The following is a 27,913-nucleotide window of genomic DNA, read 5'->3' as shown; positions in this document are numbered from 1 at the left end:
GAAATGACGAATCTATAAGGGTTCCGTTTTTTGCCATATGGCTACGAAACCGTAAAAACGAACTGAAATAAAAATATTGTGTAAACAAAAAATATCATTGCTGAAAATATTTTCGTTTACATAGATGTAGCTACACTCTCTGAAAGCTAGGTTGTATAATATGGAGATGACATATCAAAGTCAAAAAAAGTTTGAAGCTCGCTTCAACCGGAACCTTCAGCTTGATTCGACCTAATCATTTTTTTTAAACTTGCACATAGAACAGTGTACATAAGGCGGACTTGCCTTTCAGTATTTTCCTCCAGTCAACCTTAGGGTCAAATCATTACTTTCCATCAGCTGAGATGCAGGCCAAGAGCTTCTTCATTGTGTAAAAATTGGCCAAGTGCGTATCGTGCCACGCGCAGTGTAGGGTTCCGTAGTTGTCCGTCGTTACCACAATATATTTCAGAAGCAAGCAATTACTTCATCTAAAGTCACTTTTAATATTTTCTTCTATTTCATTTTAAAAGACCTATCCAACGATACCCCACACGATGGGGTAGAAGATGAAAAAAAGTTCATCCCCACTTTACATGTAGGGGGTCCTAAAAAAATTGTTTTTCAAAATTTTATTTTACCATTTTGTCGGCGTGATTAATATACATACCTCCACAAAATTACAGCTCCCTAGTGCCAATAGTTTCCAAGCAAAACCTCGGACAGACAGACATATCGAAACTATAAGGGTTCCTTGTCAGGACTACGGAACCCTAAAAAAGGGAAACACATCACAGCTGCTACGTACCGGGGAACCCATCATGGTGAAGGTCTTCCCGCTGCCGGTCTGTCCGTAGGCGAACACGCACGCATTGTACCCCTCGAACGCGCTGTCGATCACGTCCAGCCCCAGGTCCGAGAACACCTGGAAACACGACACATTTTGAAGGAAAGAAAGAAAAAATAAGAAAGCAGACATATACAGTTCAAAATCTTTATATTTGTAAACGTAGGTGCGCCTCAAAATGGGTGCGCTTCGAGGAATACCTCCAATAAACACAGTACGGTTGACACACTGATTTTCAACGAGTTCCCACAACCGTTAATTAACTGTTAATTTGAAGAAACACAGTTTATTCATTTTTACCCCCGACGCAAAAAAGAAGAAAGTGTTTTATGTTTGACTATCTAATCCTACACTGAACTGTCCCACCCTCAGATCATAGACAGGGAAGTCCCACCTGTGACATTGACAGGAGGGAGCTACTCTCAATACAGGATTGTTGGTTCCTATTTTTGCCAATGGACGTTTCGAAATCGTTCAACTTTATAAGAATGGACCGATTTTGATTGGATATTTTTTATTGAAAACAGACGCGATAGAGATAGGGGTATAAATAACTGACAGTAAACAGTTTTTATTAATTTTATTTTAGTGGAACAACTATGCGAGTGCGCTTTGCGCGTGTACCGACATCATTATTATTAAGAGATAGTAAAGCATCTACGCTCTTACCGAATATAAATTAAGAAAGTACATACTAAGTTTATAATACATACATATTAATAGAACTGAATATGTATGATGTGCGACGGATGTGAAATGCACGACGGCTGACTCACTTCCTACGTTATTAAGATATGTATGAAGTTTGACCTTTCAATTGAATCGCAGGGAACTTGATTCATAATTCGCAATTTTATTGCGCATAATAAAACCAATGACTAATTTTAGACCACTGGAGCAGGCCTGGCTCACTCCGCGCGGTACATCCGATAATTACCTACAGCGAAGCGCCCCGCCGGCGGGTATTATATCAGTCGAGTGTCACGCGCGTGCCCGTCAGGACGCGCTGGCGTGAGTTGTAGTACCTAATTCTATGATCGAAGTATTATTTAAAAATGGACATAAAGAGAAAGAAATATTGTGCGGCGTTCGGGTGTTTAAATTCGAAAAGAAATCTACCGGATTTATCTTTTTTTTCGCTTCCCAAAGAATGATGATGAAAGGTATGTTGGCCATGTCGGTAATCAATAATTCTTAAGATAGTATAGGATTCTTCTTTTTTTCTGTAATAGTATGTTTAATTTATTCGTCTTGTGTTAAAATAGGTATCAATGAAGACATTGTAATAAAATAAGTTTTTATTAATCCTAAGTAGGTATATTTGAAATGTTATTTTTACAAAGGTAAAATAACAGTAATACTTACCTACGTACGTACCTCATTACAAATAAGTAGATTAATTATTTTTTCACTAGACAGCAACCCTAACAGCGTAAGAAAAGTTCAGAGGCACGCGATAGAAAGAGACAAAACTTGTAGGTGAATAAAATTGTAGGTACGTAGTGCTGTGCGAGCTGAATTCCACTGTATCGCGTCGTAGCAAGACTCGCATTTATTTAAATCGTCTTGCGGAGTAATCCTTCTGTACCTGTACTATTACTTATTCTGTGACTGGAGTCCAAAAGTACAGTTCTGTTAAAATATTACATTTGCACTCCAGAACTATCAGCTGTGTAGCATTTTAATTTCGGTTTATTTCATTACTAACAGCCCGCCTCGGCTTCAATGGAATGCAATGGAATTTCTCGGCTTTTCTCTTCTGTAATATGCATGTTTTTTGTTACATATAAACCTTCCTCATGAATCGCTCTATCTATTAAAAAAATCTAAGTCTAATCTATACTAATATTATAAAGCTGAAAAGTTTGTGTGTTTGTTTACTTGAACGCGCTAATCTCCGGAACTACTGGTCCGATTTGAAAAATTCTTTCAGTGTTAAATTATAGCCCATTTATTGAGGAAGGCTATATGCTATACAACATCACGCTACGATAATAGGAGAAATGTTGCGAAAACGGGTTTTCACGCGTACGAAGTCGCGGGCACAGCTAGTCTATTTATAAGATCTAAGCATACATAGAGACAGACAGACAGGAAAGCGACTTTGTTTTATAATATGTAGTGATTATACTACTGCGATTACTGCTTTAGCTAGTGGGTATGGAACGCTGAGCAGTGTTGGCAGTGCTATAACGGAACATACCCTCATTTACATTGTTTGACAGCCGATTAACTTAAAACGTGGGGTATATTTAATTTCTTTTGCCAATGAAGATCCTTGACCCGTATACTTGACTAATTTCCATAATAATGAGAAGCCCTTGTCGACTCGACAACTGGCTGAAAAATGCTTCGCGTACGAATTAGCGGTCAGTTAAATTATACTTTGGACTGTAATAAATATGATTGCTCCACACACTAATGACCACCTATGTGAAAACTCGATTCAATCTCAGGCATATTATGTGTGCCTAAACATTGAAATACAATCAAAAGCCTAGCTATCTATATGCTTGAAATGTTAGTCCTATAATATGCACTTAAGTGCGGATACGTAAGTGAGTCTGCTGCCCGTTTTCACCATCAATCCCTTATTTTTAGGTGACCCCTATGAAAACAAATTTCATATTATTTGTTACCATAGGGGTCACTTAAAAATTATGGATTGAAACGGGCATGCAACTCTTATGTTTAGAGTTGAGGCCATCAAGACATGTAAAGATTTTTATCTGTAAACGCTGGCGTTGTTTGCGCTGTTGTCTTGCGTATTCAGACTGACAAGTGCTTTCTGTCTCGCTTGCAGACATATAACAAGAGCGAGGTAGGTAAGTATTCGATGACGTTATAGGCTCTTAAAAACTTTTCCGAGCAGACATTCGTCCAAAACATTGGCGAAAATGACGTCATAGGCTCCACGCGTCATCACACCATAACCATAGTAGAATCAAACCTACAGGTATAGTCCGCGCCAATATAATATCGCAAAGTAAATAGTAAAACTTATTTTTCTGCGGTTGCCGGCTCCAATCATGCGGCAAGTCATTTAATTAATGTTAACGTATTAATTACGAGCACTCGAAGTAATGGACGTTTATGTATTATGTATGTTATTCTTTTGTATACATATATTTTTTGTGCCTAGTAAAAAAAAGTACAAGCTAAGTCAAGAAATTGATATGATAGAGAGAGATGTAACGTTTTTATCGACCATTTCGTTACATAATTTCTAGATTACATTAGCGAAGACAGTATTTAGAGAGTTAATTTAATAACTGTATGTTAAATGCATTCTTAAAGTATATCACAATATATCACGAATCACACCGAGCGTATTAACTAAGGTCAATAACGTTCAAACCGCAGACGGTCACGCAATAATTACATAACAATATACACGGCAATAACATCAGGATGCGATGATGCTACAACCGTTTGCAATTTGTACAAACGTGTAGAATTGTTTACTTCTTACAATTAGATCTAATTAACCGATTAGATGTTAATTGCCTGCAATTTACAAAAGTAAATAACGTCCGTATTCACAAACGATGCTTGCTTAATTAATTGAAGCAGAAAATCGAACGCACAGCGTTGAATAGAGCTCTGTGATTGGTTCATGTGTGTTGTGCGTCCACGCGCACTGTGAGACCTCATAGTAATGTTTGTGAATACGGGCGTTAGTTATAGTTTTCCGTGGCGCCCAACGAGTTAACGAATTAGTTCAATACCTGCATCTACAGTAATAATATGATAATTGCGAAAAAAAGCTACTCGTATTTTGGTAAATAAATATTGGAATGTGGAAGTGACAAAATAGAATTATCTAGTAAACTGTGACAAGGGCGTCGTGTATAATTAGACATTGTGCGACCGTCGGTACACCAAGCTAAACACCTGAACCTTAACTACTTGTAATAGGTGCGATGTTTAAACAAAAAAAAAATGTTTAGTTTGCGGCTGTACAAATGAGTTCACGTAATTTCTGCGCGGCTACAGGAAACATAATATGTTGAGCAAACAATAGGTATATGTATACCACATATTTCGTATGTAATCTTTTACCAGAACACGCCAAGCTACGAAATTATTTAAATACTGTAGTTTGAAACCAACTTCATCTATACTTCTATACTAATCTCTACTTCTATACTAATATTATAAAGCTGAAGAGTTTGTTTGTTTGAAGGCGCTAATCTCAGGAACTACTGGTCCGATTTGAAAAAATATTTTTGTGTTGGATAGCCCCCTTATCGAGGAAGGCTTTAGGCTACATAACATCACCCTACAGCCAATAAGGGAGGAGCAGTAAAGAAAAATGTTGCAAAAACGGGAAATATTATCCAAACTATATTCACGCGTACGCAGTCGCGGGCACAGCTAGTAACTTATATGGACAGGGAGCACCCACACAGTTACATTTTAGTCAGATGTAAAAGATACCTACTAAGACCACTTTAGCATAAACAAGCTAAAAATATTCCAGCAATTTGTTGAATGAATCATTGACAAACAACAACTTTTTGCCCGACTGCCGAAGTGGGGTTAAAGACAATTTACACAATGTGTTATGCTTGTCTTATAAATTTTGAATCAAGAAAATTACTTTTGCTAATATTATTTCTTATTACAGTATGATTGAATTTGGCTTGAGATATTATGTCTACAATGATTAGTGGTTATGTGCTCCGATTTAATAGTGTTGTGTTCAATTAATGTTGTTGTATTTAAAAAAAATGTTAAAATCAGGTCATAGGTACGTTAAGTTATTTACTGTGCCAAATCGATAACGATAAGGCGTAAAAAATACATATTTATTTAGTACTTAAATTGTTAAACTTCTTGCTAATTGCTAATATTATTTGAAAAAAGCTATTGTGGGATTTCCCATTAAGTGAGAAGTGAGAAGAACATCATCGTCGGGTAATTTAGTCCCCACGACCCTTTCTAATTTACCATAGACTGTGACCTAACACTGCCCACAATGACCAGACGAGTTGAAGAGATGAAATCCTTGGAATAAAATAAGCATTGTAAGCTATGTGAAATATAGCAGACGTATAAGCTAGCTAGAGTCTAGACCATCTGTTCAGTGACCTTCACAAATCCTACATTATTTTCATTGAAGTCGACGACTAAACGCATGGATGGGCCGATTAAGCAGGCTTTGGCGGATTGTGAGCGGCTCATTGTACATGACGTAACGCCGCATAAAAGCATATTATAGCTATGTTAACAATACACATAGGAAATAGGACGAGTAGACTCGCAGTTACTTAGTTAAAATACAAAAATATCTTGGACAGCCGAGCATAGCCAAGTCAATGAAATTAACCGTTTAGACCAAAAATAATGATAGCTCGAAGAGTTAGAATGATGAAGGAGAGGGCTCCTTCGTGAAACTGATGACCTTTGGAGTCAAAGTATCTGGTTTGAACCCCGAAGAGCATTCATTCCCCGTAGGCATGGACGTTTATAGTTTGTGTACGTCCAGTGGATAGAGAAATAGATTCATACAGTACTTATTGTTATTCTGTGGTCATACACCAATGAAAATATTTAACCTTTTCAGGGCACTGATATACGTCCCAAATATAGCTTGCCATACCACCACTTCGGAACAACATATGGGCTGGTGCTGAGAAGAAGTGGCGAAAGAAGATCTTTAGAGCGTACTTTAGGCAATTTTGTTACCATACCAACAAGAAGTATTTTATCCGTTTTACAGTGGCTCTACCTATCTCAGTGCTAGGCAACCGATGTGATAGTTGACTCCTAACACTCGACCCTACCGACCCTTGCCGCACTATACTCAGCCCGCGGCGACACCGGCCTTGGGCGGCACTGCGGTTTCCATCGCTTCAGACACCTGAACAATCCGCCGTCATGCCGTATTGAAACACATTTGGCTATTAAACGATTACGCGATTGCGTTGAGCAACCGCCATTAACTCGCTTTCTAATTTAACTTTAATGTCTGCGAAGTTGATGCGTACTTAGGCGTACAATTGATCATTAGTGTTTGAAGGGACTTTTCAAGCTACTTGTATTTGGAAATGTTTTAAGATAACGTTTTTTATACAGGGTAGGGCTGCGTTTCCACCAGACACCTCGCCTCGGAATATGAAGCGATTCTATTGGTTCTTTACAAACATATCCCTCGCTACGCATCCTCGTATCTCTGGTGGAAACGCAGCCTTATGCTAAGATGAATTCATTCATTCAGCTTGCGAAAATTAGAAAATTTTGCCAGCAAGTTCTCCAAAATGCTCTTGCCAACATTTCAAAACAAAAAAGCCAACACATTCCAGACACTGAAGCTATATGCTAACAAATGCTTAGCAAACTTTTTTATAGAATGCAGCATCTGGGTTTCTTTTTGATTGGGCATATTTGTTTGTTCTATACTTCATTCAGTTTAAAAAACCTATTTTCGCCAAGCATCTTGTCTGTTATTGTTGCCGTGTATATCTTATCAGCAGATCTTTATCGCATAATCACGTGCAAAAAAATATAAAAATTTTCATTGGAATTTAAACCTTATAGTTTTCTTCTCGCATTAGTGGTTCAAAGATAAAAACCTCTTTCATCTTTTTCTATATTACAATATTAATTCAGTTCTTTCCTTATAATGTCATTGACCCATCATAAGCAGGAAAAAGAAAAGTTGGAAGGCAAAGTAAGAGATTGATTTTTCTTTGGTTTGAACCTGTTTTTTTCTCACTAGGTAGAATCAATTCTGCCACCTCCAGATAAAGGTGTCCTCCTTTTTACATAAAGTAAAACTAGCATTAGTGACTACTTTAAATTGTCATTTAGTTGAAAACCAGTATTCGTCGCGCGTTTAACTTTTTGCAACAAGGCATTATTACTTTGGGATAAATTACATACATGTTAGTGTTAGCGACTGTACCTGCTCTTGTGACGCATAGTGTTTGTCGTCGGCATCGTAAGACCAGTACGAGTGGTCGAACGTGAAGTCCTTGAACTTCTCCCGCCCGCCGTCATTTTGCTCTTTGCTATTCTGTAACAATGGTAACAATAAACAATAAATCTATGGCTTATGAGGCCATTCTGTGTAATGGAAATCTTTGGAAGAGGCCTTAGTCCAGCACTGGACATAATTTGGCTAAAACAAAACGTAAATGAGGTATTGACTGATAAACAACTACTGTATTGACTTAAAAAGTCTGGCTTTATATCTCTTTAGGTGAAGGTTGCACATAAGTAACAATTTCACCATGGTAGATAAATAATCTTTCTTCACTTTTTTCTTACCCGACTGCATCAGAAGGAGGGTTATTTTATTATAATATGTGATATTCTTAATATTTACTGAATTTGTGTTAATATGAGTACAATAAAATGTAATCTATGTTTATCATTAGCACCAACTAATTTTATTATAATTATAGAAGTTTACTTACTTTTACTGTAAGAAGCCTTGTCTTCTTGGCATCCATCTGGACAATGAGTTTGGCACCCATGTCCTTTTCCCTGAAATAACACTTGTGGTTAGTATTTATTCATACTCATTTTTGTAATCAATCCTATAAAAAATATTTTCTTAATTTTTCTTACTTTTCTGAACAACATAAAGAAGAAAAAATGATTTGGTTATCAATATTCTACATATAATTTGGACCTCAGTTAACTTTGTTTTTGGATAAGGCAAGGTGTTAAAAATGTAGTGAAAACTATCTCCCACTGTCTTATTAATGGTATGGTTACCCATTTAAATTAGACTAAAGGAAACTAAAACATAATATCCAATTTCCCAAATTGCTGTTTACTTATAAATTGTTGAAACTTTGTTTTGCTGACGCCAAAAAAGCTCAACAATACAGAGTTGTTATTGATGATGTGAATGTGTATTCAATTGTTTGTTGTGAGTCTGCTGTGCTGCCGACCTCTGACAATAAACTTTCATGCAATTATGGTAAAGACAGCGACTTTGACTTTGAAACCAAACATATTGAGGCCAATAATGTTTTCCATTCCTGACATGTTGGTAAACAAACAAACATTCTTTCAATTTCAGACAATTTCCTCTGCATAGAGGTGGATCTTTCTGTGTTTATGTAGGTCATGCTCTTTTTTACATTTTTTCGACAACTTTCATCCAAATCACCCGTCCGAGGTACAGTTTGTGCTCTAAATGCAACTGAACCGTGAAAGTCATTGCCATTCAACATGACATCACTGTTTTTTTGCACTTTCAAAATTCCCATCTAGAACTAACAATGTAAAACAAATATACATTTAAATAGCTAAAACTACACAGAATTAAATGTTTCCCATTGACGACAAATAATTATAAACAATCATCTAGATAAAGGGGCGTGAGTAAGCCAAATAATACGATCGCAAGAACGATATAACAAAATATAACTTTTTCAAGATTAACAGTGTTTTAACAACAAACCTTTGATTGAATGGGCGAACCCTTACAGCCACTTTTACCGAAGCCATTGTCGAACATTATATTGTCAGTATAATTATTTTTTATTAAAAATTACATCTAAACACACAAATACGACACTGTACGACACCACAAAGCAAGTTGACATTTTAATTTGCTTGACACTTTTGTGACAGATTGCAACAATGTTGCTGCAGCACGCAAACGTTTAATAATATTTATACTGTTTGTAGTTTATTTAATCAATGGCTTAAATAAATTTCACTGAAAAACTAGAAAGTCATTAATATAATTTGCTATCATATAAATTTTATTATAAAAAAGCAACACTAAACTGCAACTTTGAATCTAATTGAAATTTCAATTGAAAATTGATTTACATTTTACTTAATATAGAATCGATTTGACGTATTCAAACGCTCATCGCGATTTGAGCCTCATAGTCATACTCATAACCCAAGCAAAGAAAACATCATTGCTTAAATTGCTTGCGTAATGACCTCAATCAAATCTCGTTGCGGGACCAAAAAAGCGACAACGAAGACCTTCTCATTTTTTTTTATTTCGCGATGCACGATCAACGATGTCAAAACCCAATTGAATTAATATGAAACATTCAATCGTTTTAGTAGACTGTATCTGTGCTCTCAGGCTGAAAAAAAAAACTTGTCAAAAGTGTCAGTTTGTCTCCGTACTTATTTTGAGGTTAGATTTTAGTTAATTTTTTAAATAATTATTATTAGCTTATTAATATTTATTTGGTAAATGAATAAAATCAAATCCACTAATGTTCTTTTCCTGTTATACTCAAATGTGGTCTCTAAAATTCTCATATTTTTCTACGATAAACCAATGTCATAGGGCGTCTATTTATTACATAATGATATTTTTTCAATGTTTTATTTGCAGGTAACTAACCGCCACGATGTCGGACGCTCCAGCCCGCCCCATGAAGTTCCCCTACACCATCTCCGCGAAAATCGCGCAGTTCCCAATGAAGTTCTATCTCCAAAACCAGTGGATCTGGCGCTACTGGATGGTCGGAATCGCCGTCTCTATTCCAGTATTCTACAAAATACACAAACTGGGTAATTATTTTGCTTTTATAATCCTACCCTTTGACCATATTATTATATAAAAGATAATGCTAGATTTGAACAAAAAAATCTAAGTGGATATGGTCCTGGGACTCATAGGAATTCTGCAAAGCCACTTTCATACACATATCATCAGTACTTATCATTGATGTAAATTCAACATTGAGTTACCTATTCATATAAATATAGTTCACTCAGATTCAAATTCAAAAATATCTTTATTTTCACAAACACATCTTCCACAGTTTTTGTATTAATTTTTTACTTTGTAACTCATTAACATTAATTTAATTTATGATTTTTCCAGCTAACTCACCTGGCAATGTCAGCAAATGGGCAGAGATCCGCAGGAAGGAGGCAGAAGGACACCACTAATCAAATCTGTAGGGTGCCTGGGATGTTTAATGTAAATGTACGAACATTATGTTATAAGCGAAGTAATAAAATCATGTCTTTAGTTTAAATTGCTTCTTTTTTAATAAACCAGCTCCCAATTTATACAACCACTTCTATTCTATGAGCATGGGTGTACCCAGCTTCGGCCCTAAAAGGGTTAGTTCTTGTATGAATCAAATTATTACATACACAAACACACTAGAAGTTTTGTTATCACTATTCTCCATGCTCTTCCATTACAGACCATCACCACACAAATGACCCAAACTGTTTACAGGATCTAATGTTAAATGAAACAATTTAATATTGTAAGGGTGCTTTATTCACTACAATATAAATTAAAAAACTTATAAATTACATCAATAAATAATACCAGGCAAAATGATCATGTATCATCAGCAGCTCGCATTACAATTCTTGGTTTATGCTTTGAGGAATGCACTAGTACTTTAAAACTGTATCAAATAAATTGGTTTTAAGAAACATACATTGATAAAAACTAAAATGCAATCTATCAGCTTTGCCTTATTTAAAAAATGCCAAGTTTCATTGCCTGAAAAACGAATATAAAATTTAGTAAAACAAAACATAACCCACTACAACAAAAATTTTATCGAAAACAATCAATGTTCAATTTGAATAAATCAAAATAATTGTTAAAACTTGTGTCACTAACTAATCTTACAAATAAATCGTAGAGGCTAATCTAGCTTCGAAATAGGTACTAATTGTAGGCAGACAAGCCTTGGTTTAAAAATAAAACCTAACAAATAGCATTAAAATTTACAGGCTCAAAATTAATTCCGGTTTACCAACTAAATGCAAATAATCTTTTGGCAGTGTGACCACTTTTTCATCAGATAATCTACCAAAAACGATGCTCAAATCTACCAAAATCTACCAAGACCTATTTAAAATTCTACTTAAATTCTACCACATAAAATAAAACATACAATTTGAACAAAATATAGTATTTTTATTTATTTATCATCATCATTATAGTCTTTTTTAACATTTTTATATAATTTTTTGTCATTTTTCATTACTTATAGCATGGATGCTTCAGGTTTAAAATTTGTGCAATTTCCAGCGCTCTTTATAATATTAGTATAGATTTAATTATAACACTTTTAAAATTAGTACTATTTAATAATACAAGTTTTAAGTTTAATTTCATTGATAAATAAAAGTACTTCTTAAAAATAAACCCTTGCACAGTATGTTATGAGACTGTATAATCGGACATTCTCATTTATTTGATGAACCGTATAGAGCTCAGTTATACAAACATGATAGTAAAACTCCCGTTTGAAAATTCCAAGTAGTTTTCGCGGTATACAAATTCAAAGTTACCTATTTTTTTACTTCAAAATTATGCAAAAATATTCTCACTCGTTAACTAATAACATTTAATTCAGAATTGTTAAAATACTTCATAGAGCTCTTAAAACTACACATAATAAGCTTATTAAGTGCTTCGTAAACGCATTCAGTTAATTAGGAAAAATGATTTTAGTGATTTTTGTTTTTATTTTTTTTCTCAATTATACCTTAATATATGCAAACATTTTTAATTGCAAGATATAGTCTGATATTTAATCTAATTGTATAAAAAAATCAGCTTTAAATTCCGTGATATATTTGAGGAAAATCAAATTGAAAATATGCGCCACATAGAATTGTAAATTTCCCATCACTTTTTAATAGCAATATTTCTTTTGGATGTTTAAATATCATCAGCTCGATTGTACCAAATTATTGTATTGATATTCGATTTACATAGGTTTCAAATCTATGAGAAAATTATTAAAGGTAGGCTAAATTCGACTTCCTAGATTTGTTTACATACTTTTTTAGTTAGTTACTTACATACAACTTAAGTTAATATAAGAGTGTTAAAAAAGAAAAAAGACTCGACTTGAGAACCTCCTCCTTTTTTTAAGTCGGTTAAAAACAATGTGAATGTGACTTTTTAGAACCTTCAACACTATGCACATAACAGACGGGATTTGAAACTTTTTAGACATGAATTATTCCTTCCAAAATTGTCGACCCTAGACTCGTAAAAATTTTATTAAGACGTTTTATGTTTTTTCTCAAATATATCACGGAGTTTAAAGCTGATTTTATTAATACAATTATAGCCTGACCAGGAACATAAAAACCCTGACATAGAGGCGCGTCAATTGCATTTGATAGTGCAACACTGAGTACAGTCGTAGCTGTTAAATTAATAGGCTAACTTTATGTATCAGGATTTAGGATTACGGGCTAATTTGATATTTTCATAAATTAACGAAAAAATATTATTATAGGTAACCTGGTTTAAATAAATTAATCAATCGAGCTAGTAGGATTTATTTTATTATTCATCAATAATCAAATTCAGAACTTGAATATTCAACTGCAATGTCTGCTCATGAACGCTTCAAACTCGGTACTTCTTTCCCAATTCCATAAAATTCAACACTTAGAAAGTGACAAAAAAAATTAAAATAGGTAGTTGAAACAAACCACAGCTAATTTTCATAGTGGACTGTACTATACGATAAACATGTCAGTCAATTTGACAACCTTTGTCGGAAACATTATTCAATGAAAATATTGTCCGAACCCTTAGTATTTGTCTTCGACAAATACTTTAACACATTGTGAACCACTTTTCTTTCACGACTATAAAAATATTTTAGCAATTTAATTCACAAAATCAATTGCGCACATTTAAAATAAAGTTTGTTTACACTTTGACAGCAATAGACTGACATGCAAAGTGACATGTCAATGAAGTTTTCAGTTACTGTTGCCATTAAAAGAAATTAGTACCATTAGTTTTCCGCAACATGGCGAGGGTTTTTATGTTCCTGGTCAGGCTATAGATTAAATATCAGACTATATCTTGCAATTAAAAATGTTTGCATATATTAAGTTATAATTGAGAAAAAAAATAAAAACAAAAATCACTAAAATCATTTTTCCTAATTAACTGAATGCGTTTACGAAGCACTTAATACGCTTATTACGTGTAGTTTTAAGAGCTCTATGAAGTATTATAACAATTCTGAATTAAATGTTATTAGTTAACGAGTGAGAATATTTTTGCATAATTTTGAAGTAAAAAAATAGGTAACTTTGAATTTGTATACCGCGAAAACTACTTGGAATTTTCAAACGGGAGTTTTACTATCATGTTTGTATAACAGAGCCCCGATTACGGTAATTTTTAACGTCAACAATCCAGACACGCTTCTCGATTCTGCGATACGATTGGTCGTTCAACAGCGTACGTCAGCTGTTTTGACCAATCGTATCGCAGAATCAGAAACGCGTCTGGATTGTAGACGTTATAAAAGTTACCGTAATCGGGGCTCTGAGCTCTATACGTTTCATCAAATCAATGAGAATGTCCGTTTATACAGTCCCATAACACACTGTGCCTTGGTTTGAACATTTGAATTTTTTTATGTCGATATTAACAACACTAGCCAATATGTGGCAACATTTGTGTGCATTGAATTGAACTGTCAAGTTAGTTCGCCTTCATATAGATAGTGACCATAAACGGACCCTAAAGTTCTTTTTTTCTGGCCTGGATTCTCGGCTCGGTTACAATTTAATTTTGGACTACCATTTATAACAATGTTCTAAAAATACCAATATCTACCAAAATCTACTAAACGATTTCGCACTACTAAATCATCGTTCTCTTTGCCTCAAATCTACCAAAAAAGTAGAAATCTACTAAAAGTGGTCACGCTGTCTTTTGGTTCAGTATCTTGCATCATACAAACAGAAAAATTAGTTAGGGGATAGATCAACTTGATTAATTAAACTGCTATTAATATTACAGAAATTAGAGACATGTATGGAATTTTGAGCAAACTAAGATTAAAAACTAACCAATATCCACCACATAATTTCAAAATCTATAAATACTTAGCAAATTAACCAATGTATTTGAGACATATTATTGTGATGTAACACAATTCTAGTAAAATTTCGAGTGTATCTGCAATAAATAGTTGTTTAAAAATGAACTCAAGCCAATTATTATGACAGTATTATGCGATAGCCTATCAGAAATAGCAGAGTGCACAGAAGCTCAAGTATATTTTAAATCAAGGAAGAGGAACTCCAAGCATTAGATTAAGAGAGGGCGGGTTTATAGTTATTTTTAGAGAATATTATAACATAGAGATCTACAAAAGTTTAAATTGTGTGATCACTAAAATTACATATACATGTAAAAATATCACTATTTGCATTATGTTCTGATTGGTTTATTATTATTATATTTAGTCATGTCCCTCTAACCTTGAAAAAATAATATTGATATTTACAATATTCTGTTATTACGTAACATAGACTATATATTTATAATGCTACAAAGTTTCACTTTACAAGCCCAAGCACTCATTTTGAAGTAACAATTTCTTGTACATATTAAAGTCTATAGGTTTGTTAAAATGTATTCAAATACACTTGCTCAAAAGCATTAGGCAAGCCTTATGTTTCGTCTATGTATTACACTAGACTAATAATTCCTCAGGACAACATACCTGCTTACATTTATTTACCATGATATGCATGTTCTTTTTCATTTTAAAACACATGCTACTCTGCCCACCAAAACATGCTCTCAAGCAAGTGTACGTGTGATTACATGCTTAATATTCCAGCTTATAGCATCAATTTAATATTCTGATTGACATAATTTGAGTTATCATAACAATTCTAGAGTAATCAACATGCCCAATATCAATAAGTCCTATTAGATAAGAATTTAAACATCAAATTTTAAATGAGTACTTATAAAAAGCAATGTAATCAAACAATTTTACAATAATCATGTCAATAAGTATTTTAAAAACATTTACACGTGAATTTATTGAGGTTGGGTAATGAATCTGTCCAGCAGAATTCACTTGATTTGCAGATAACAAATATAAATATTTAGCAGCTTACAATCAACTGTAACCGACCAACTATTTCACTGTGAAATAAAACCGATACATTTTTCAGCTCTATTATCACTGTAATACCACTAAGCTCAACAGGTACAAATTTTTTTTGTTTGAAAATGATTTTCAAACCACTTGAGTAAAGCGCCTCATCTGAACACACTCAAACAACAGTAATACACACTAGAACATTGATACAGTGGAATAATATGGTGTAGCAGCATCAGTTACCTTTGGGAGTACCACATGTCAGAGAATGCGATACTGAAATGTCTTTGTACCTTTGATACTAACTTACCATGATTTTGTATCACAAGAGAAAACCACTAAATGGTAATTGTATATCACATAGACAGCATATTCACACAAATAATGTATTTATCCATTCTCAGTTCTTATTTAACTGAAACCAGTTGCTGTTTATAAATCGCTAAGATCTGGGCCATCTATCGAAACTACGTCACTTGATTGTGTGAACTTACCGGTGCTCAGTACCAATGACCAGCCACCAACTGTGTCAGCTAGTCAAGGCAGATATAACTAGAGTGCAGTTCAGTAATGACGTCATACCAGCATGCAAAATCTACCACCATACACCACCGATTTTTCGTCGGCCAATAGTTGGGTCGGACTGTTAATCAGTATGGAGATGTATGACAGTGCGCTCATTACCCCGATTTGGTATCGCCCGATTCTTCATACAAATTAAAATCGGGTTTAACTATCGGCCAACTAAAAGTCGGTGGTCTGCGCTTAGGCTTATTGTACTGGAGATTGGAGAGATATACTACAGGCGATACCGCACACTTCTGTCTGCCTCACTCCGACCACTGCGTGACGTAGTTAGCGAGGCGCAGCGCACCAATCTGCGGCCACACTTGGTATGTGTATGGTATGGTACTGGAGATTGAGATATATACTACAGGCGATACCGCACATCGCACTTCACTGTCCCTGCCTCAATGCGTGACGTAGTTAGCGTTAGCCACACTTATGATACTAATGATGGAGATATACTCACATATATACAGGCGATAACGCACACTTCTGTCCCTGCCTCACACTTCTGTCCCTGCCTCACTCCGACCACTGCGTGACGTAGTCGACGAGGCGCGGCCACATTTATGGTACTAGAGATGGAGATATACTACAGGCGATAACGCACACTTCTGTCCCTGCCTCACTCCGACCACTGCGTGACGTAGTTAGCGAGGCGTGGCCACACTTATGGTACTAGAGATGGAGATATACTACAGGCGATAACGCACACTTCTGTCCCTGCCTAACACTTCTGTCCCTGCCTCACACTTCTGTCCCTGCCTCACACTTCTGTCCCTGCCTCACACTTCTGCCTGCCTCACTCCGACCACTGCGTGACGTAGTCGTGGAGGCGCGGCGGGCATCACTTGTGTCTCGCACGCTTGGCGGCGGGCGCGGGCGGCGACGAGGCACGCCGCTTGAGTGGCACGTCGTCTTCGTCTTCCTGGAGGCTCTCGGGTAAAGCCGGTAATTCGAGCTCGGAGCACCGCTTGTTGATGTACTTTTCAAGGCGCGCGCCGGCTCTGGGGGGAGTAACATTGATAAATAAAAGTGAAAGAAAGAAAGACGTCCATAAGAAAAGACGTCGAATACTGGACAAAGGCCTCCCCTAAAGTGAGTATAGACTAAAGAATTTACTTGTAACAGAACAACGAACCGCTCTATCAAATGTCTAGTGTTTCACCCTGTCACGAACCAAACGTCATACACAATTTACCTGTATTGTACCATTCGCAAGAACGTTACATTACATAGAAATGCTCAAGTCTATACTCACCTTAGGGATTTCCATAGTAACGGATTTTCTCTTCTAAAATCAGAGGAATGAAAGAGAATCCTGAAAGGCCTTCTTACTTTACGAGTTCCGATCCTAGATCGCCACTCAACATCAGTCCCGGGATTATTCAAAAGTAGTCAAAAGGAAAAATCCAGTCTGAAGGCGAGTTTATCTAGGGGATTCTGGTATTTCTGGTGTTCACATACATAGGCTTTTTGCATGACCAAGATCAAAATCTGCAATAAATAATCCTTTCCAACTGTGAGAAACTTCTCTCGCAGACTAATCAAGACCAGGGAGGGGACACAAAAGTTACGGAACATCACTAACTTGGCGACAGGATGCGTGTCCTGGTTGTACGTGTAGCAGTTGGCGAAGACGAGCGCGACGTCAGCGATGACGTCACCGTCGCGCGCGTACTCGCCGCCCGCCAGCTTGGCCTTGATCGTGCTGAAGTCCATCGGCTGCTCGATCACTTCTAAGTAGTCGGGCACCTGGGAACACGTTATGCGAATGTCAACTTTGTACACAGCACCAGGCCTGTTCATCTCCGCGAGTTTACATCGAAAACAAAACACGCACGATGGCCCACCTACAGGATACTATTCGACAAGGCCTCACATACGAGCGAACATTGACTCACGCACGCGTATTCTTGTGTATAATGGAAGAAAATAAAGAAAATGGTGTACTGTGCAGCATTTAACTGCCTAAATAATAATAAAAACACAGAATGTACTTTTTTAAGTTGCCTCAAGATACTGAGAGGTAAATAAGTAGTTAATATTATTCATGATAATTCATGCTAAATCATGTATTTCCTTCGCCATTTTCCGCAGTTTGGCACCTCACGTCACATCATTTTACCGAAGTCAGCCCCATAGCTTCGGCGCAGTGCCGATCACTGACGTTTGTCAACAAAAAGGTGCTTGACTCTTGAGACAGGCTAAATTACACCATATTGTTAATGACATTGAGCTTACATTTTTTTAAATACATTCGCGAAGTAAAACTTCTGTACGTAGTACTTATTATTATTCTGTGACAGCACAATAAATGTCACCTTTTTAGCAGCTGATTCTATGTTGGCGTTCAACCTTTACCTCATTTTTGCTTCAACCACACGCGTGCAGATCGCTATCGCCGGCGCGATCATATGACAGGTTGCGCGAACTGTCATGGGTCGCACACGATGGCGATTTGCACGCGTTGGTGTGGTTTGAAGCTTTCAGTTGGGACACTGGCGAATGATAGCTAAGTTCTGTCATTCGCCAGTGGCGCCAACTAGTGGGTGCAAATACGGTGGCCCTCATTATCAAATGATCTACAGATGAATAGAAAAGGTCAAATGCGAGTGGCATGCAAATTTTAAATGTCTCTATTATGGATTAGGTAGCGAAGCGTTAGCAATAGAGTCCAGTTGCAATCCTTTTGGAACGAAACCTTGAAAGGCTTGAAAACTACTTCGCTCCGTGAAGCGATTGGGAAAATGAGTCAGTCATGAATGTTACTTCGTATAGAGGAACAGAGACTACATCTGTTGATTTAAACAGGCCGGTAACCTTCACCTATTGGGAAGACACTGGCTCCTGAAATACAGTTTACACTAGTTTAGGAGCCAGGGTTTCAATATAAAATGTTACAGTGTATTACATCAATAAAAATATTCTTATTCTTAACCTACCTCCTCCGTGGAGACGGGCTCGAAGAACGGCCACACGTCCTTGTGCTTCATGGCCTCCTTGAGAAGCTGCTCCAGCGCCTCGCTGTGCAGCAGCACCTCGGACCTGCTGCTCCTCTTCTTGCCTGTGCTGCGCTCCGCTGTAGATGTCCAAACAAACATTATGGCTGGTTTTAGAGTCACGCTGACCGTCAGCGCTGACAGCCGAAATGTATGAAGCGTCGGCGCCGAGCGATCAGCGTCACTCAGGAACGTTCCCTTCAATGAGGGCTATCGTTTTTATACTTAACAGTTGGCACCCCTGGCGATTGACAGGACCTTACTCTACAGTGGCGCCATCTTGATGAGTGCAAATGCGATAGTCCTCCTACCACTTTAGCGCTCACCAGTTGGTGCCACTGTCTTCGCTACTAGCAAGTGACAGGACCTTACTCTACAGTGGCGCTAACTGGTGAGCGCTAAAACGATAGCCCTCATTACATACATATTGATCTGTCAGCTCAGACGATCAGCGAGCGGTCAGCGCGATTCTAAAACCTGCCTAAATGTATGTTATTTAAGCCTAGGCGCCGACCACCGACTTTTAGTTGGCCTATAGTTGAACCCGATTGGATTCGGCCAATAGCAAATCGGTGTAATGTGCGCACTTTCATACATCTCCATACTGATTAACAGCCCGACCCAACTATCGGCCAACTAAAAATCGCCTAGGCTAAAACTTTACTATACAAATATAATGGTTGGAATTTGGGTTGGATTTAATGCTAAAAGCATTCTCCGTCAGTCAGTCAGTCTTTTGGGTCATGCAGAAAACTGTGAGTACAATAGTCCAATAGTTCATGCTTCGTGACACCCCAAAAAGTTGATAAAACAACCTTATTCCAATGAGGGCTATCGTTTTAGCGCTCACCAGTTAGCCCCACTGTAGAGTAAGGCCCTGTCACTTGCTAGTAGCGAAGACAGTGGCACCAACTGGTGAGCGCTAAAGTGGTAGGAGGACTATCACATTTGCACTCATCAAGATGGCGCCACTGTAAAGTAAGGTCCTGTCAATCGTCAGGGGTGCCAACTGTTAAGTATAAAAACGATAGCCCTCATTGCAACAAAGACGTGTTGCGAACTTTTTGGCTACTTTGGGTGTCACGAACTATTTGACGCTGACTGTACATGTGAGTATAGGAGTATGTCAATAAAGTCTATAGTAAATACTCTCGGTATTCTACATAAGAATAGATGCGCATGAGTGGGAAAGTAGTTACGTTATTCACATCTCCTGAGAAATTATCTAAATATTGAATACAATGAAATGCCTCTATGCTTGAGAATAAATCGAGTTTTAAGCTTTTGTGATGGGGTTTAATTGTCAAATAGAGATTTACTTTATTGTTTTTAAGTTTATTTCAGTGCATACTGGTAAAATTGTACATACCATGTCCATTAGTTAGTGTCGACTTTGTTTTTTTACTTGTACTCGAGTGGTGTTCGTCTTTGGATCTGCAAGTCAAACAAATACATTATTCAGTACTCCAGCGAAATCGTCTGGTTAGAAATATATTATTCAATATTCCAGGAAAATCGTATAATGAAATATTTATTTTTATCAGGTCTATTTATCTCCGCGAGTTTGCATTGGAATCAAAACACGCGCGACACGCATCAGCTCCTGGGATAGGTAATCGTCAGGACACGAGCGAGCGAGCTTTGACGCACGTACGCGTTTTCAAACATTTGCATTGTAAACTAAACTAGGTATGTATGATGGAAAGTACAAAAAAATGATGTAATTGTGCAGTATTTTAACTGCCTGAGCTTTGACGCACGTACGCGTATTCTTCAACCATTTGCATTGTAAACTAAACTAGGTATGTATGATGGAAAGTAGAAAAAAATAATGGTGTAATTGTGCAGTATTTTAACTGCCTGAATAATAATAGAAACACAAAATATTATTCATGGATGAAGCACCTGATGTCGTGCCCTGAGTGCCCAAGCAACTGCACTCAGGAGGATTTGATGAGTGCTACTTACAACGCCACTCTTGTCTCTTATTCCTCCGCCATTTTCCGCAGTTTGGCACTTCACGTCACACATTATTTTACGCAAGTCAGCCCTATGGTATCGGCGCAGTAACGATCATTGACGTGTGTCAACAAAACGGTGTTCGACTCAAGAGTCAAGTATTGTGGACGACATTGAGCATATTTTTTTTGGGTCCACCTAGTGGGAGGCCTGCTCAGACTACTTATTTTTGTTCTATAGGACCGGTTGTTGTGGAAACCCTTAGGCCTTAGGGCATTTGTCCAGCAGTGGACGTCATTTGGCTGAAACGAACTAAAGTTTTATTTTCATAACTTACTTGCGTCCTTTCTTTGTGGAGCCGTTATGTACTGGTGAGGTCTCTTTGCTATTGCGAGATTTCCGCGTCTTTAGTTTCACTAGCGCTGTGTTGTCTTCACTGTCATCTGATTCTGTACATGAAAACAAAATTAATTATAAAAATGCAACTATTGAAGACAGTCAAACAATTAGTAAGAACCCATGAAATTAGTGAAAGCAAGAAATGAATAAGTAATAAAAATAAAATAAAACGAAACATGAAATAAAACCAGCATCTGTCGCAAGAGCTTTGTTTTCCCAATGCTTATGTTAGGGGTCATGTAACAAACCGACTACGATAGAGTGGTTAGCGTCAATACAACATTAAAATTAAGTTAATGAGGCACACCAGATGAGATACAACGGTTAACTAAGTATGTTTGGTGTTAGACAATGAGAGTCAAGTGCTAGAACGCCAACGTAACGCATCTAGCACTAACTGTTAATGCTAGCTGAATGAGGAAGAAAGGAACAGGTATGAATGACAATGTTTAATCGTTCAGAGAAGATAGAAGTGAGAACAATAAGTTAGAGGAAACGCATTGGTGAAGAACAATAACAGTCGTGCGACCCAACCAAATGTAAAAGCGCAACAAAAATGAGAGGAAGCGCATGAGAAAAAAGGACAGAAAGTAACATCGCCGTAATTTGATGATGATGGAGTGTTAGAGCAGTGTTTTCCAACCTTTTTCATGACACGACTAGGGGGAGTAAGAAAAAAATTTTGGGTCCCCCCGACCGTTCCAAAGTTGTTTGTAGGGACCGAATACTTCAGTCCATACAACATTTGCATAATTAGATTTTGGATTAATCTGTCTTTATAAGATTTTTTTTTACTGAGGTAGTTTTTACCACCTCTCACTACCCCCCATATATGACGCGCTTAAGTACGCAATACGCCCAGGGCGCGTCACGTTTTTACACGTCATTACAGGTTGAAAAACACTGTGTTAGAGGTTTAAGCACATGAGTGAAAAGGACGGCGACAGGCAGTGCGGGCTCGTGCGAGCGAGACAACACGAACCGTCAGAGTAATTCCGCTTGTGCAGCGCGCGCGTGTAGGCGTGGATGTTGTCTATGGCCGTCGCCGCGCACGCTCGTCCGCCGGGCTCTTTCAGAACAATAAGCACGGTGTTATTTTTTATTTTAATTATATTTTAAATACTTAGGATAACGTTAAGTAAACACTAGAAACGCAGCTAGGATTTATTGGCCATTTATCGTAATTACATGTAAGCTGTGCCAAAGGTCACAACAATTCTTTAACTAAGGCGAGATGTAGGCCAAGAGCTTTTTCGTTGTGGATAGAAAAATCTTGAATGGCAGAACTCTTAGATTAATTTCGGAGGCATGCCACAAGGTGTGGGTATGCCTTTATGTAATCTGAAAAGACTTGCACAGCTATTTGTATGAGTGAGGTCAGAATCGGTATTTAATGAGGGTTTTCGCTTTTGAAAAATCCGCAATATCTCATGTCAAAAATAACCAATCATGCAGCATTTGGACCTCGCGTCTACGTATTGCCATCCTGCGGATTTTTCAAACGCGAAAACCCTCATTGCATGAAGTCCACGCGATCATCTATTCCAAGTCCAAGTCAAACGTCTTAAAAAACCTTCACGACTCCAAATGACGCCCGTCAACGCTTAGGTATTTAACCAGTATTGCAGTGGCCGAAATCTTTTTGGGACAGTGTACTGGAACACGGGACAAACTTGACCTTCACTGGTTGGGTTTATATTGGCGGTCAAGCTGTAGATCCTGGCTACACAGGAGTTGCAGCGGTGGGACCGAGAGGTGGGAATAGTCCCGTTGGGACGCGGGACACTCGGGGTGGTAGCGCGCGCCGCACGCGTGGCACGTGCCCCCCGGCGGGGCCGCTGGGACGCGCGGGGGCTGGGGACACTCACTGTGCGGCGGCGGCAGGCAGGCGCGGCAGGTCCAGCGCTTGGCGGCGCGCGAGGGCGGCGGGCGCGCACACTCGGGGTGGTGGCACGTGCCCCCCGGCGGGGCCGCTGGGACACGCGGGGGCTGCGGACACTCACTGTGCGGCGGCGGCAGGCATGCGCGGCAGGTCCAGCGCTTGGCGGCGCGCGAGGGCGGCGGGCGCGCGCACTCGGGGTGGTGGCACGTGCCCCCCGGCGGGGCCGCTGGGACACGCGGGGGCTGCGGACACTCACTGTGCGGCGGCGGCAGGCAGGCGCGGCAGGTCCAGCGCTTGGCGGCGCGCGAGGGTGGCGGGCGCGCGCACTCGGGGTGGTAGCGCGCGCCGCACGCGTGGCACGTGACCCCCAGGTGGCCCCCGCTGCCGCATTGCAGGCACACGCCGCCGTCCAGGCTCAGGCCCTCGCTATCGCTGCTGCAACATAAACAAATTACTGTTAAGCCTTGATCACACGTACCGAGTAAACGGGCGAGACAGTGCTCTTGGCCGAGCACACGGCGTAATGTTCATACATATACACACCGAGTACTCGGCCGAGAGCACTGTCTCGCCCGTTTGCTCGGTACGTGTGATCAAGGCATTATGGTGCAGTAACATTATGCAGAAATTGATCGAACAGAAGCGCGAGCACGCACATAGAAGTATGGGCGACGAATGCGAAACTAACTGCGTGTTTATTACACTATCTCGATCAATTTCCCACATAGTGTAACTGTGCCATGACTGAGACACTTTCACGTTGCCATGCCCACATAAACCGCACGTCATGTGCACGCTATCGTCAATTGACATGGTGTGCATGCATTCGTCAAATGACGGACGGTGGACTGCCTAAAGCTACGACGCGGGTACGCCTATTCTCGTTTCAGCCAAATGACGTCCACTGCTGGACAAAGGCCTCCCCAAGGATTTCTATAACGACCGGTCCTGCGCTGCCCGCATCTAGGCTCTTCCAGCGAGTTTCCAGCGGGTACGCCTATTAATGCACGTAAATGCACGCGCCTTCCACTCGCCGCGCGTGTGGAATCCTGTCACACGCATGCCCGCCACACGTATGCACCCGCGCTAATATTAGCGGAGGCCCTAAGGCACGGTAATAATATCATACAGTATTGTAACTTCATATAAACAGACGAACCGCGAGCTTTCCTTCGAATTTCAAATCTCGGGACGCGCTCGAGATGCAAAAGTCGGGGGTGTCGCGAATGTGCCGAACGGACGTCGGTGGCCTAGTGTTGAAAATGACTAAAGTGATTGAATTTGACTGACCGTCATTTACGGTCAAATTGGGCAAAAACTAGTCATTAACTGTCAAAAATGGTAATTTTCAGTCAGTTTGATTTGAAATGAAAATTATATTGTATAAAACCAGCTTTTGCCCACGACTTCACCCGCCTGAAATTAAAGTAACAGGTCATTAAGTACTCATTATGATTAGTTAAGATTCTAAATTATTTCGTGGGAGTTCGTCTTTATTTTTGCATAAAGGTAGACGTTATAGTGATAGGTAAATTTATTTACAAAATTCTGACTTAATGTATTTTTTTTAGAAAATATGCTTCTAAAACTGTTTTTTTTATAAAATCACAAAATCGAATATTTCTTCGAAACTAAACAAACACAACTACTAGTTCCTTCATCAATTTTATACATAATAGTAATATCTAACGATTGAATTAATAAAACAGGGATGTCCGCTTCTAAGCCAAAATAAAACACAGTGCAGCCCTATCGCATGTTGTCATACCGTGACGTACCGCGCCGAAAACATTTTTTTCTCCGTTGTCCTAGAAAATTGGCATCTATTCTTACTTTATATTGCTGCATGATATAATTATCTATAATACCTGAAAATATTACTTGCCTATCCCGTGGGAGTTCGAAGATATTTTAATTTCTATGAGTTTAGAAAATTTATATGTAAATAGGGTTGTCATCTGAATATTTTTTAGTTTTTTAAATGCCGTCCGTAACAATACGGTTTTAATGCCTTTGTTAGATAACTATTGAAATTCATTGCTTTGGGATGTTTCCTGGGTCAAAAAGCAAGAGTTTTAATTAGTCCGTCAGTTAACTTATCAAAAAATACTCTACACGTATTTTTCACTTTTTCAAACTAATTAAAATTTAAAGAGATAAAGCGCGCCAAAGTTCATAAGAAGAGGCCCGTGACGTCAGTGCGTGCATAAAAGTGGCGCACGTTGTGACGTCGTGCGGAACTTCAACGCACCATAACTATGTAATTATTTGTTAGATTGACAAATAAAAATATATGTGTCCAATATTTTTTGATATTAAACATGACGGACTAAAAAATTTTTTTTAGGAAACTAGCCTGAAATCCTATCGTTTTCGAAACATCGATATATGTTGCGTACGTCAATTGATTGGTGGTGTCAACATGTCTATTTTGCCATTTTGGATGCTGAGTGCTCATTCTCAATGAAATAAAGGTCTTTGTATGTAGTATGGACCAGTATTGCCAACATAATCATAAAACACCACAATAAATACCACAGATAAAAACACACTTTCATCTATCACTGTGTGTCACAGTCTCAGTCACTCACTGTCTTCTCTTGTGTGCACATACTTTCTAGTCTGTGCTTGTGTGCGGCAAGCGAATCATCAAGTACGTGTTTTCAAGCATTTTCGTGAAATTCTAGGATTGTAAATTAAAAATGCCACAGTACTATTGTGATTATTGTGACACATATCTAACGCACGATTCACCTAGCGTTAGAAAAACTCATTGTACAGGAAGAAAACATAAAGATAACGTGAAGTTTTACTATCAAAAGTGGATGGAGGAGCAAGCACAACATCTCATCGACGCTACCACAGCAGCGTTCAAAGCGGGCAAAATTGCTCAAAACCCGTTCGGAACTAAGGGAGCAGCTATACCTCCACCTTGGGATCCTTCTGTGATGGGTCCTGGTGGTCCCAGGCCGCCTGTTCCTGCGCCGGGTGGCCCACCGGGCATGTTACCACCGCCTGCTATGGGCCCAGGAGGACCGATGGCTCCGCTGATGATGATGGGGCCTCATGGACCTATGCCGCCAATGATGGGAATGAGACCAATGATGGGACCTATGATGGTGCCGATGGGCCCCATGGGACCTATGGGTCAGATGAGACCACCTCTAATGAATGGACCTCCTATGAACAAATAGTGAAAGTGTGTGAAATTGTGTTCTGTACTATGGTAAAAAAATACCATGTCATGTTTGAAAAATACCACATTCAATGGTAAAATGGTAATTAACCAGGTCTACTATTTATGTTATTTTGTTAAAATATCTTGAATACTGGATTTGACTAAGTTAAAATATATTGTCATTATAGTTTTAATGGTAATTTATTTTATTATACTTTAAGATCACTCCTGTCAGATTATTAAAAAATAGCTGTACCCGCGACTTCGTACGCGTGAAAACCCGTTTTCGCAACATTTTTCATTTTTGCTCTGCACCTGTTACTCGTAGCGTGATGGTATAGGCTATAAGGCCTATAGCCTTCCTCAATAAATGGGCTATCTAACACTGAAAGAATTTTTCAAATCGGACCGGTTCGTAGTTCCGAGATTAGCGCGTTCAAGTAAACAAACAAACAAACTTCAGCTTTATAATATTAGTAATAGATGAAGTTGTGTTCTCAGGAATTGATATTAGTTTGATGATTTATATAGAAAATACTCAACCTCTCAGGTGCTCTCAGCCCCCAAGCGGTAGCCGGCTACCGCGTAACAATTGATTATCTATTGTGTCTGGATTCGCGGAGCTTGAAGGATTAAGAGAAGTAAAGTGTAACAAATTTGTCATTTTGTTTTGTTGTGTCAATTTACTGCAAGTATTGATGGTGTTAGACTGACAAACTAGTTTTCTAAGACGTTGAAATCTACCATATTCGTTGTTAATGTGGTCTTATTGTGTGATTGATTGATTTATATATTTTTAGAATAAGGTAGTTTTACTAAGTAATGTAATATTAAATACATTTTTCTAAAATAAACTGTTTTTTTTTTATACAATATCCTATTAATTTTGTTAGTGTCCGTACTGTCCGTTCTTCATCGAGTCTTTTCATGTATTCGAGACTTTTCACACTACTTTTGATGAAATGTGTTCTCAATCACACTGAGTTAAGCTACCAAATTTTTACCTTAGGTAAAAAATAATACTCAAATTAGCTCCTTATGTGTAACATTTTTAAAACAATTTAGCAACCAATTCTGAAAAGTCTGGTGCTCTATGACTCCCCAAATATTGTTTGACTACTTAAACAAAGCTTAGCTATGCTTCAGATTCAATTTGTGTTATGTGGTTCACAAATACAGTGTATTTTATAAGAGTACGGATTTGCAGCCAATCGAATTTATTTTTTCCGTATTCAAACGGAC

At 38.3% G+C, this 27,913-nt stretch overlaps 4 protein-coding genes across 4 annotated transcripts in view; 2 read left to right on the top strand and 2 right to left on the bottom strand.

Moving 5' to 3' along the window:
• Positions 1-9,362, bottom strand: part of LOC135080836 (kinesin-like protein Klp98A) — a 36,469-nt gene extending 27,107 nt beyond the window's left edge. Inside the window, exons 1-4 of the mRNA XM_063975561.1 lie at positions 9,249-9,362; positions 8,251-8,320; positions 7,737-7,847; positions 788-904 (exon numbers count right to left, since the gene is read on the bottom strand). Of these exons, the coding sequence (XP_063831631.1) occupies positions 788-904; positions 7,737-7,847; positions 8,251-8,320; positions 9,249-9,295 (345 nt within the window). The 5' untranslated portion in view covers positions 9,296-9,362. The remainder of the gene's footprint in view (positions 1-787; positions 905-7,736; positions 7,848-8,250; positions 8,321-9,248) is intronic.
• Positions 9,363-9,865: 503 nt separating this feature from the next.
• Positions 9,866-10,806, top strand: LOC135080340 (uncharacterized). Its single transcript, XM_063974993.1, has 3 exons — positions 9,866-9,950; positions 10,155-10,333; positions 10,650-10,806. The coding sequence occupies exons 2-3, from the start codon at positions 10,171-10,173 to the stop codon at positions 10,715-10,717; spliced, it is 231 nt and encodes a 76-aa protein (XP_063831063.1). The 5' UTR covers positions 9,866-9,950; positions 10,155-10,170; the 3' UTR covers positions 10,718-10,806.
• A 5,460-nt stretch (positions 10,807-16,266) lies between these two features.
• Positions 16,267-27,913, bottom strand: part of LOC135080835 (bromodomain adjacent to zinc finger domain protein 1A) — a 42,623-nt gene continuing 30,976 nt past the window's right edge. Inside the window, exons 53-59 of the mRNA XM_063975560.1 lie at positions 23,480-23,928; positions 22,594-22,680; positions 21,550-21,661; positions 20,623-20,687; positions 19,197-19,333; positions 17,843-18,006; positions 16,267-17,258 (exon numbers count right to left, since the gene is read on the bottom strand). Of these exons, the coding sequence (XP_063831630.1) occupies positions 17,099-17,258; positions 17,843-18,006; positions 19,197-19,333; positions 20,623-20,687; positions 21,550-21,661; positions 22,594-22,680; positions 23,480-23,928 (1,174 nt within the window). The 3' untranslated portion in view covers positions 16,267-17,098. The remainder of the gene's footprint in view (positions 17,259-17,842; positions 18,007-19,196; positions 19,334-20,622; positions 20,688-21,549; positions 21,662-22,593; positions 22,681-23,479; positions 23,929-27,913) is intronic.
• Positions 26,119-26,931, top strand: LOC135080480 (U1 small nuclear ribonucleoprotein C-like). Its single transcript, XM_063975117.1, has one exon. It carries the CDS (start codon positions 26,196-26,198, stop codon positions 26,685-26,687), a length of 492 nt encoding a protein of 163 aa, XP_063831187.1. The 5' UTR covers positions 26,119-26,195; the 3' UTR covers positions 26,688-26,931.

This window comes from Ostrinia nubilalis, chromosome 18 (genome assembly GCF_963855985.1).
Source record: "Ostrinia nubilalis chromosome 18, ilOstNubi1.1, whole genome shotgun sequence".
Lineage (NCBI taxonomy): Eukaryota > Metazoa > Arthropoda > Insecta > Lepidoptera > Crambidae > Ostrinia > Ostrinia nubilalis.
Note: the sequence above shows the minus strand (reverse complement) of the source record. Positions and strands in the feature narration are given on the sequence as shown.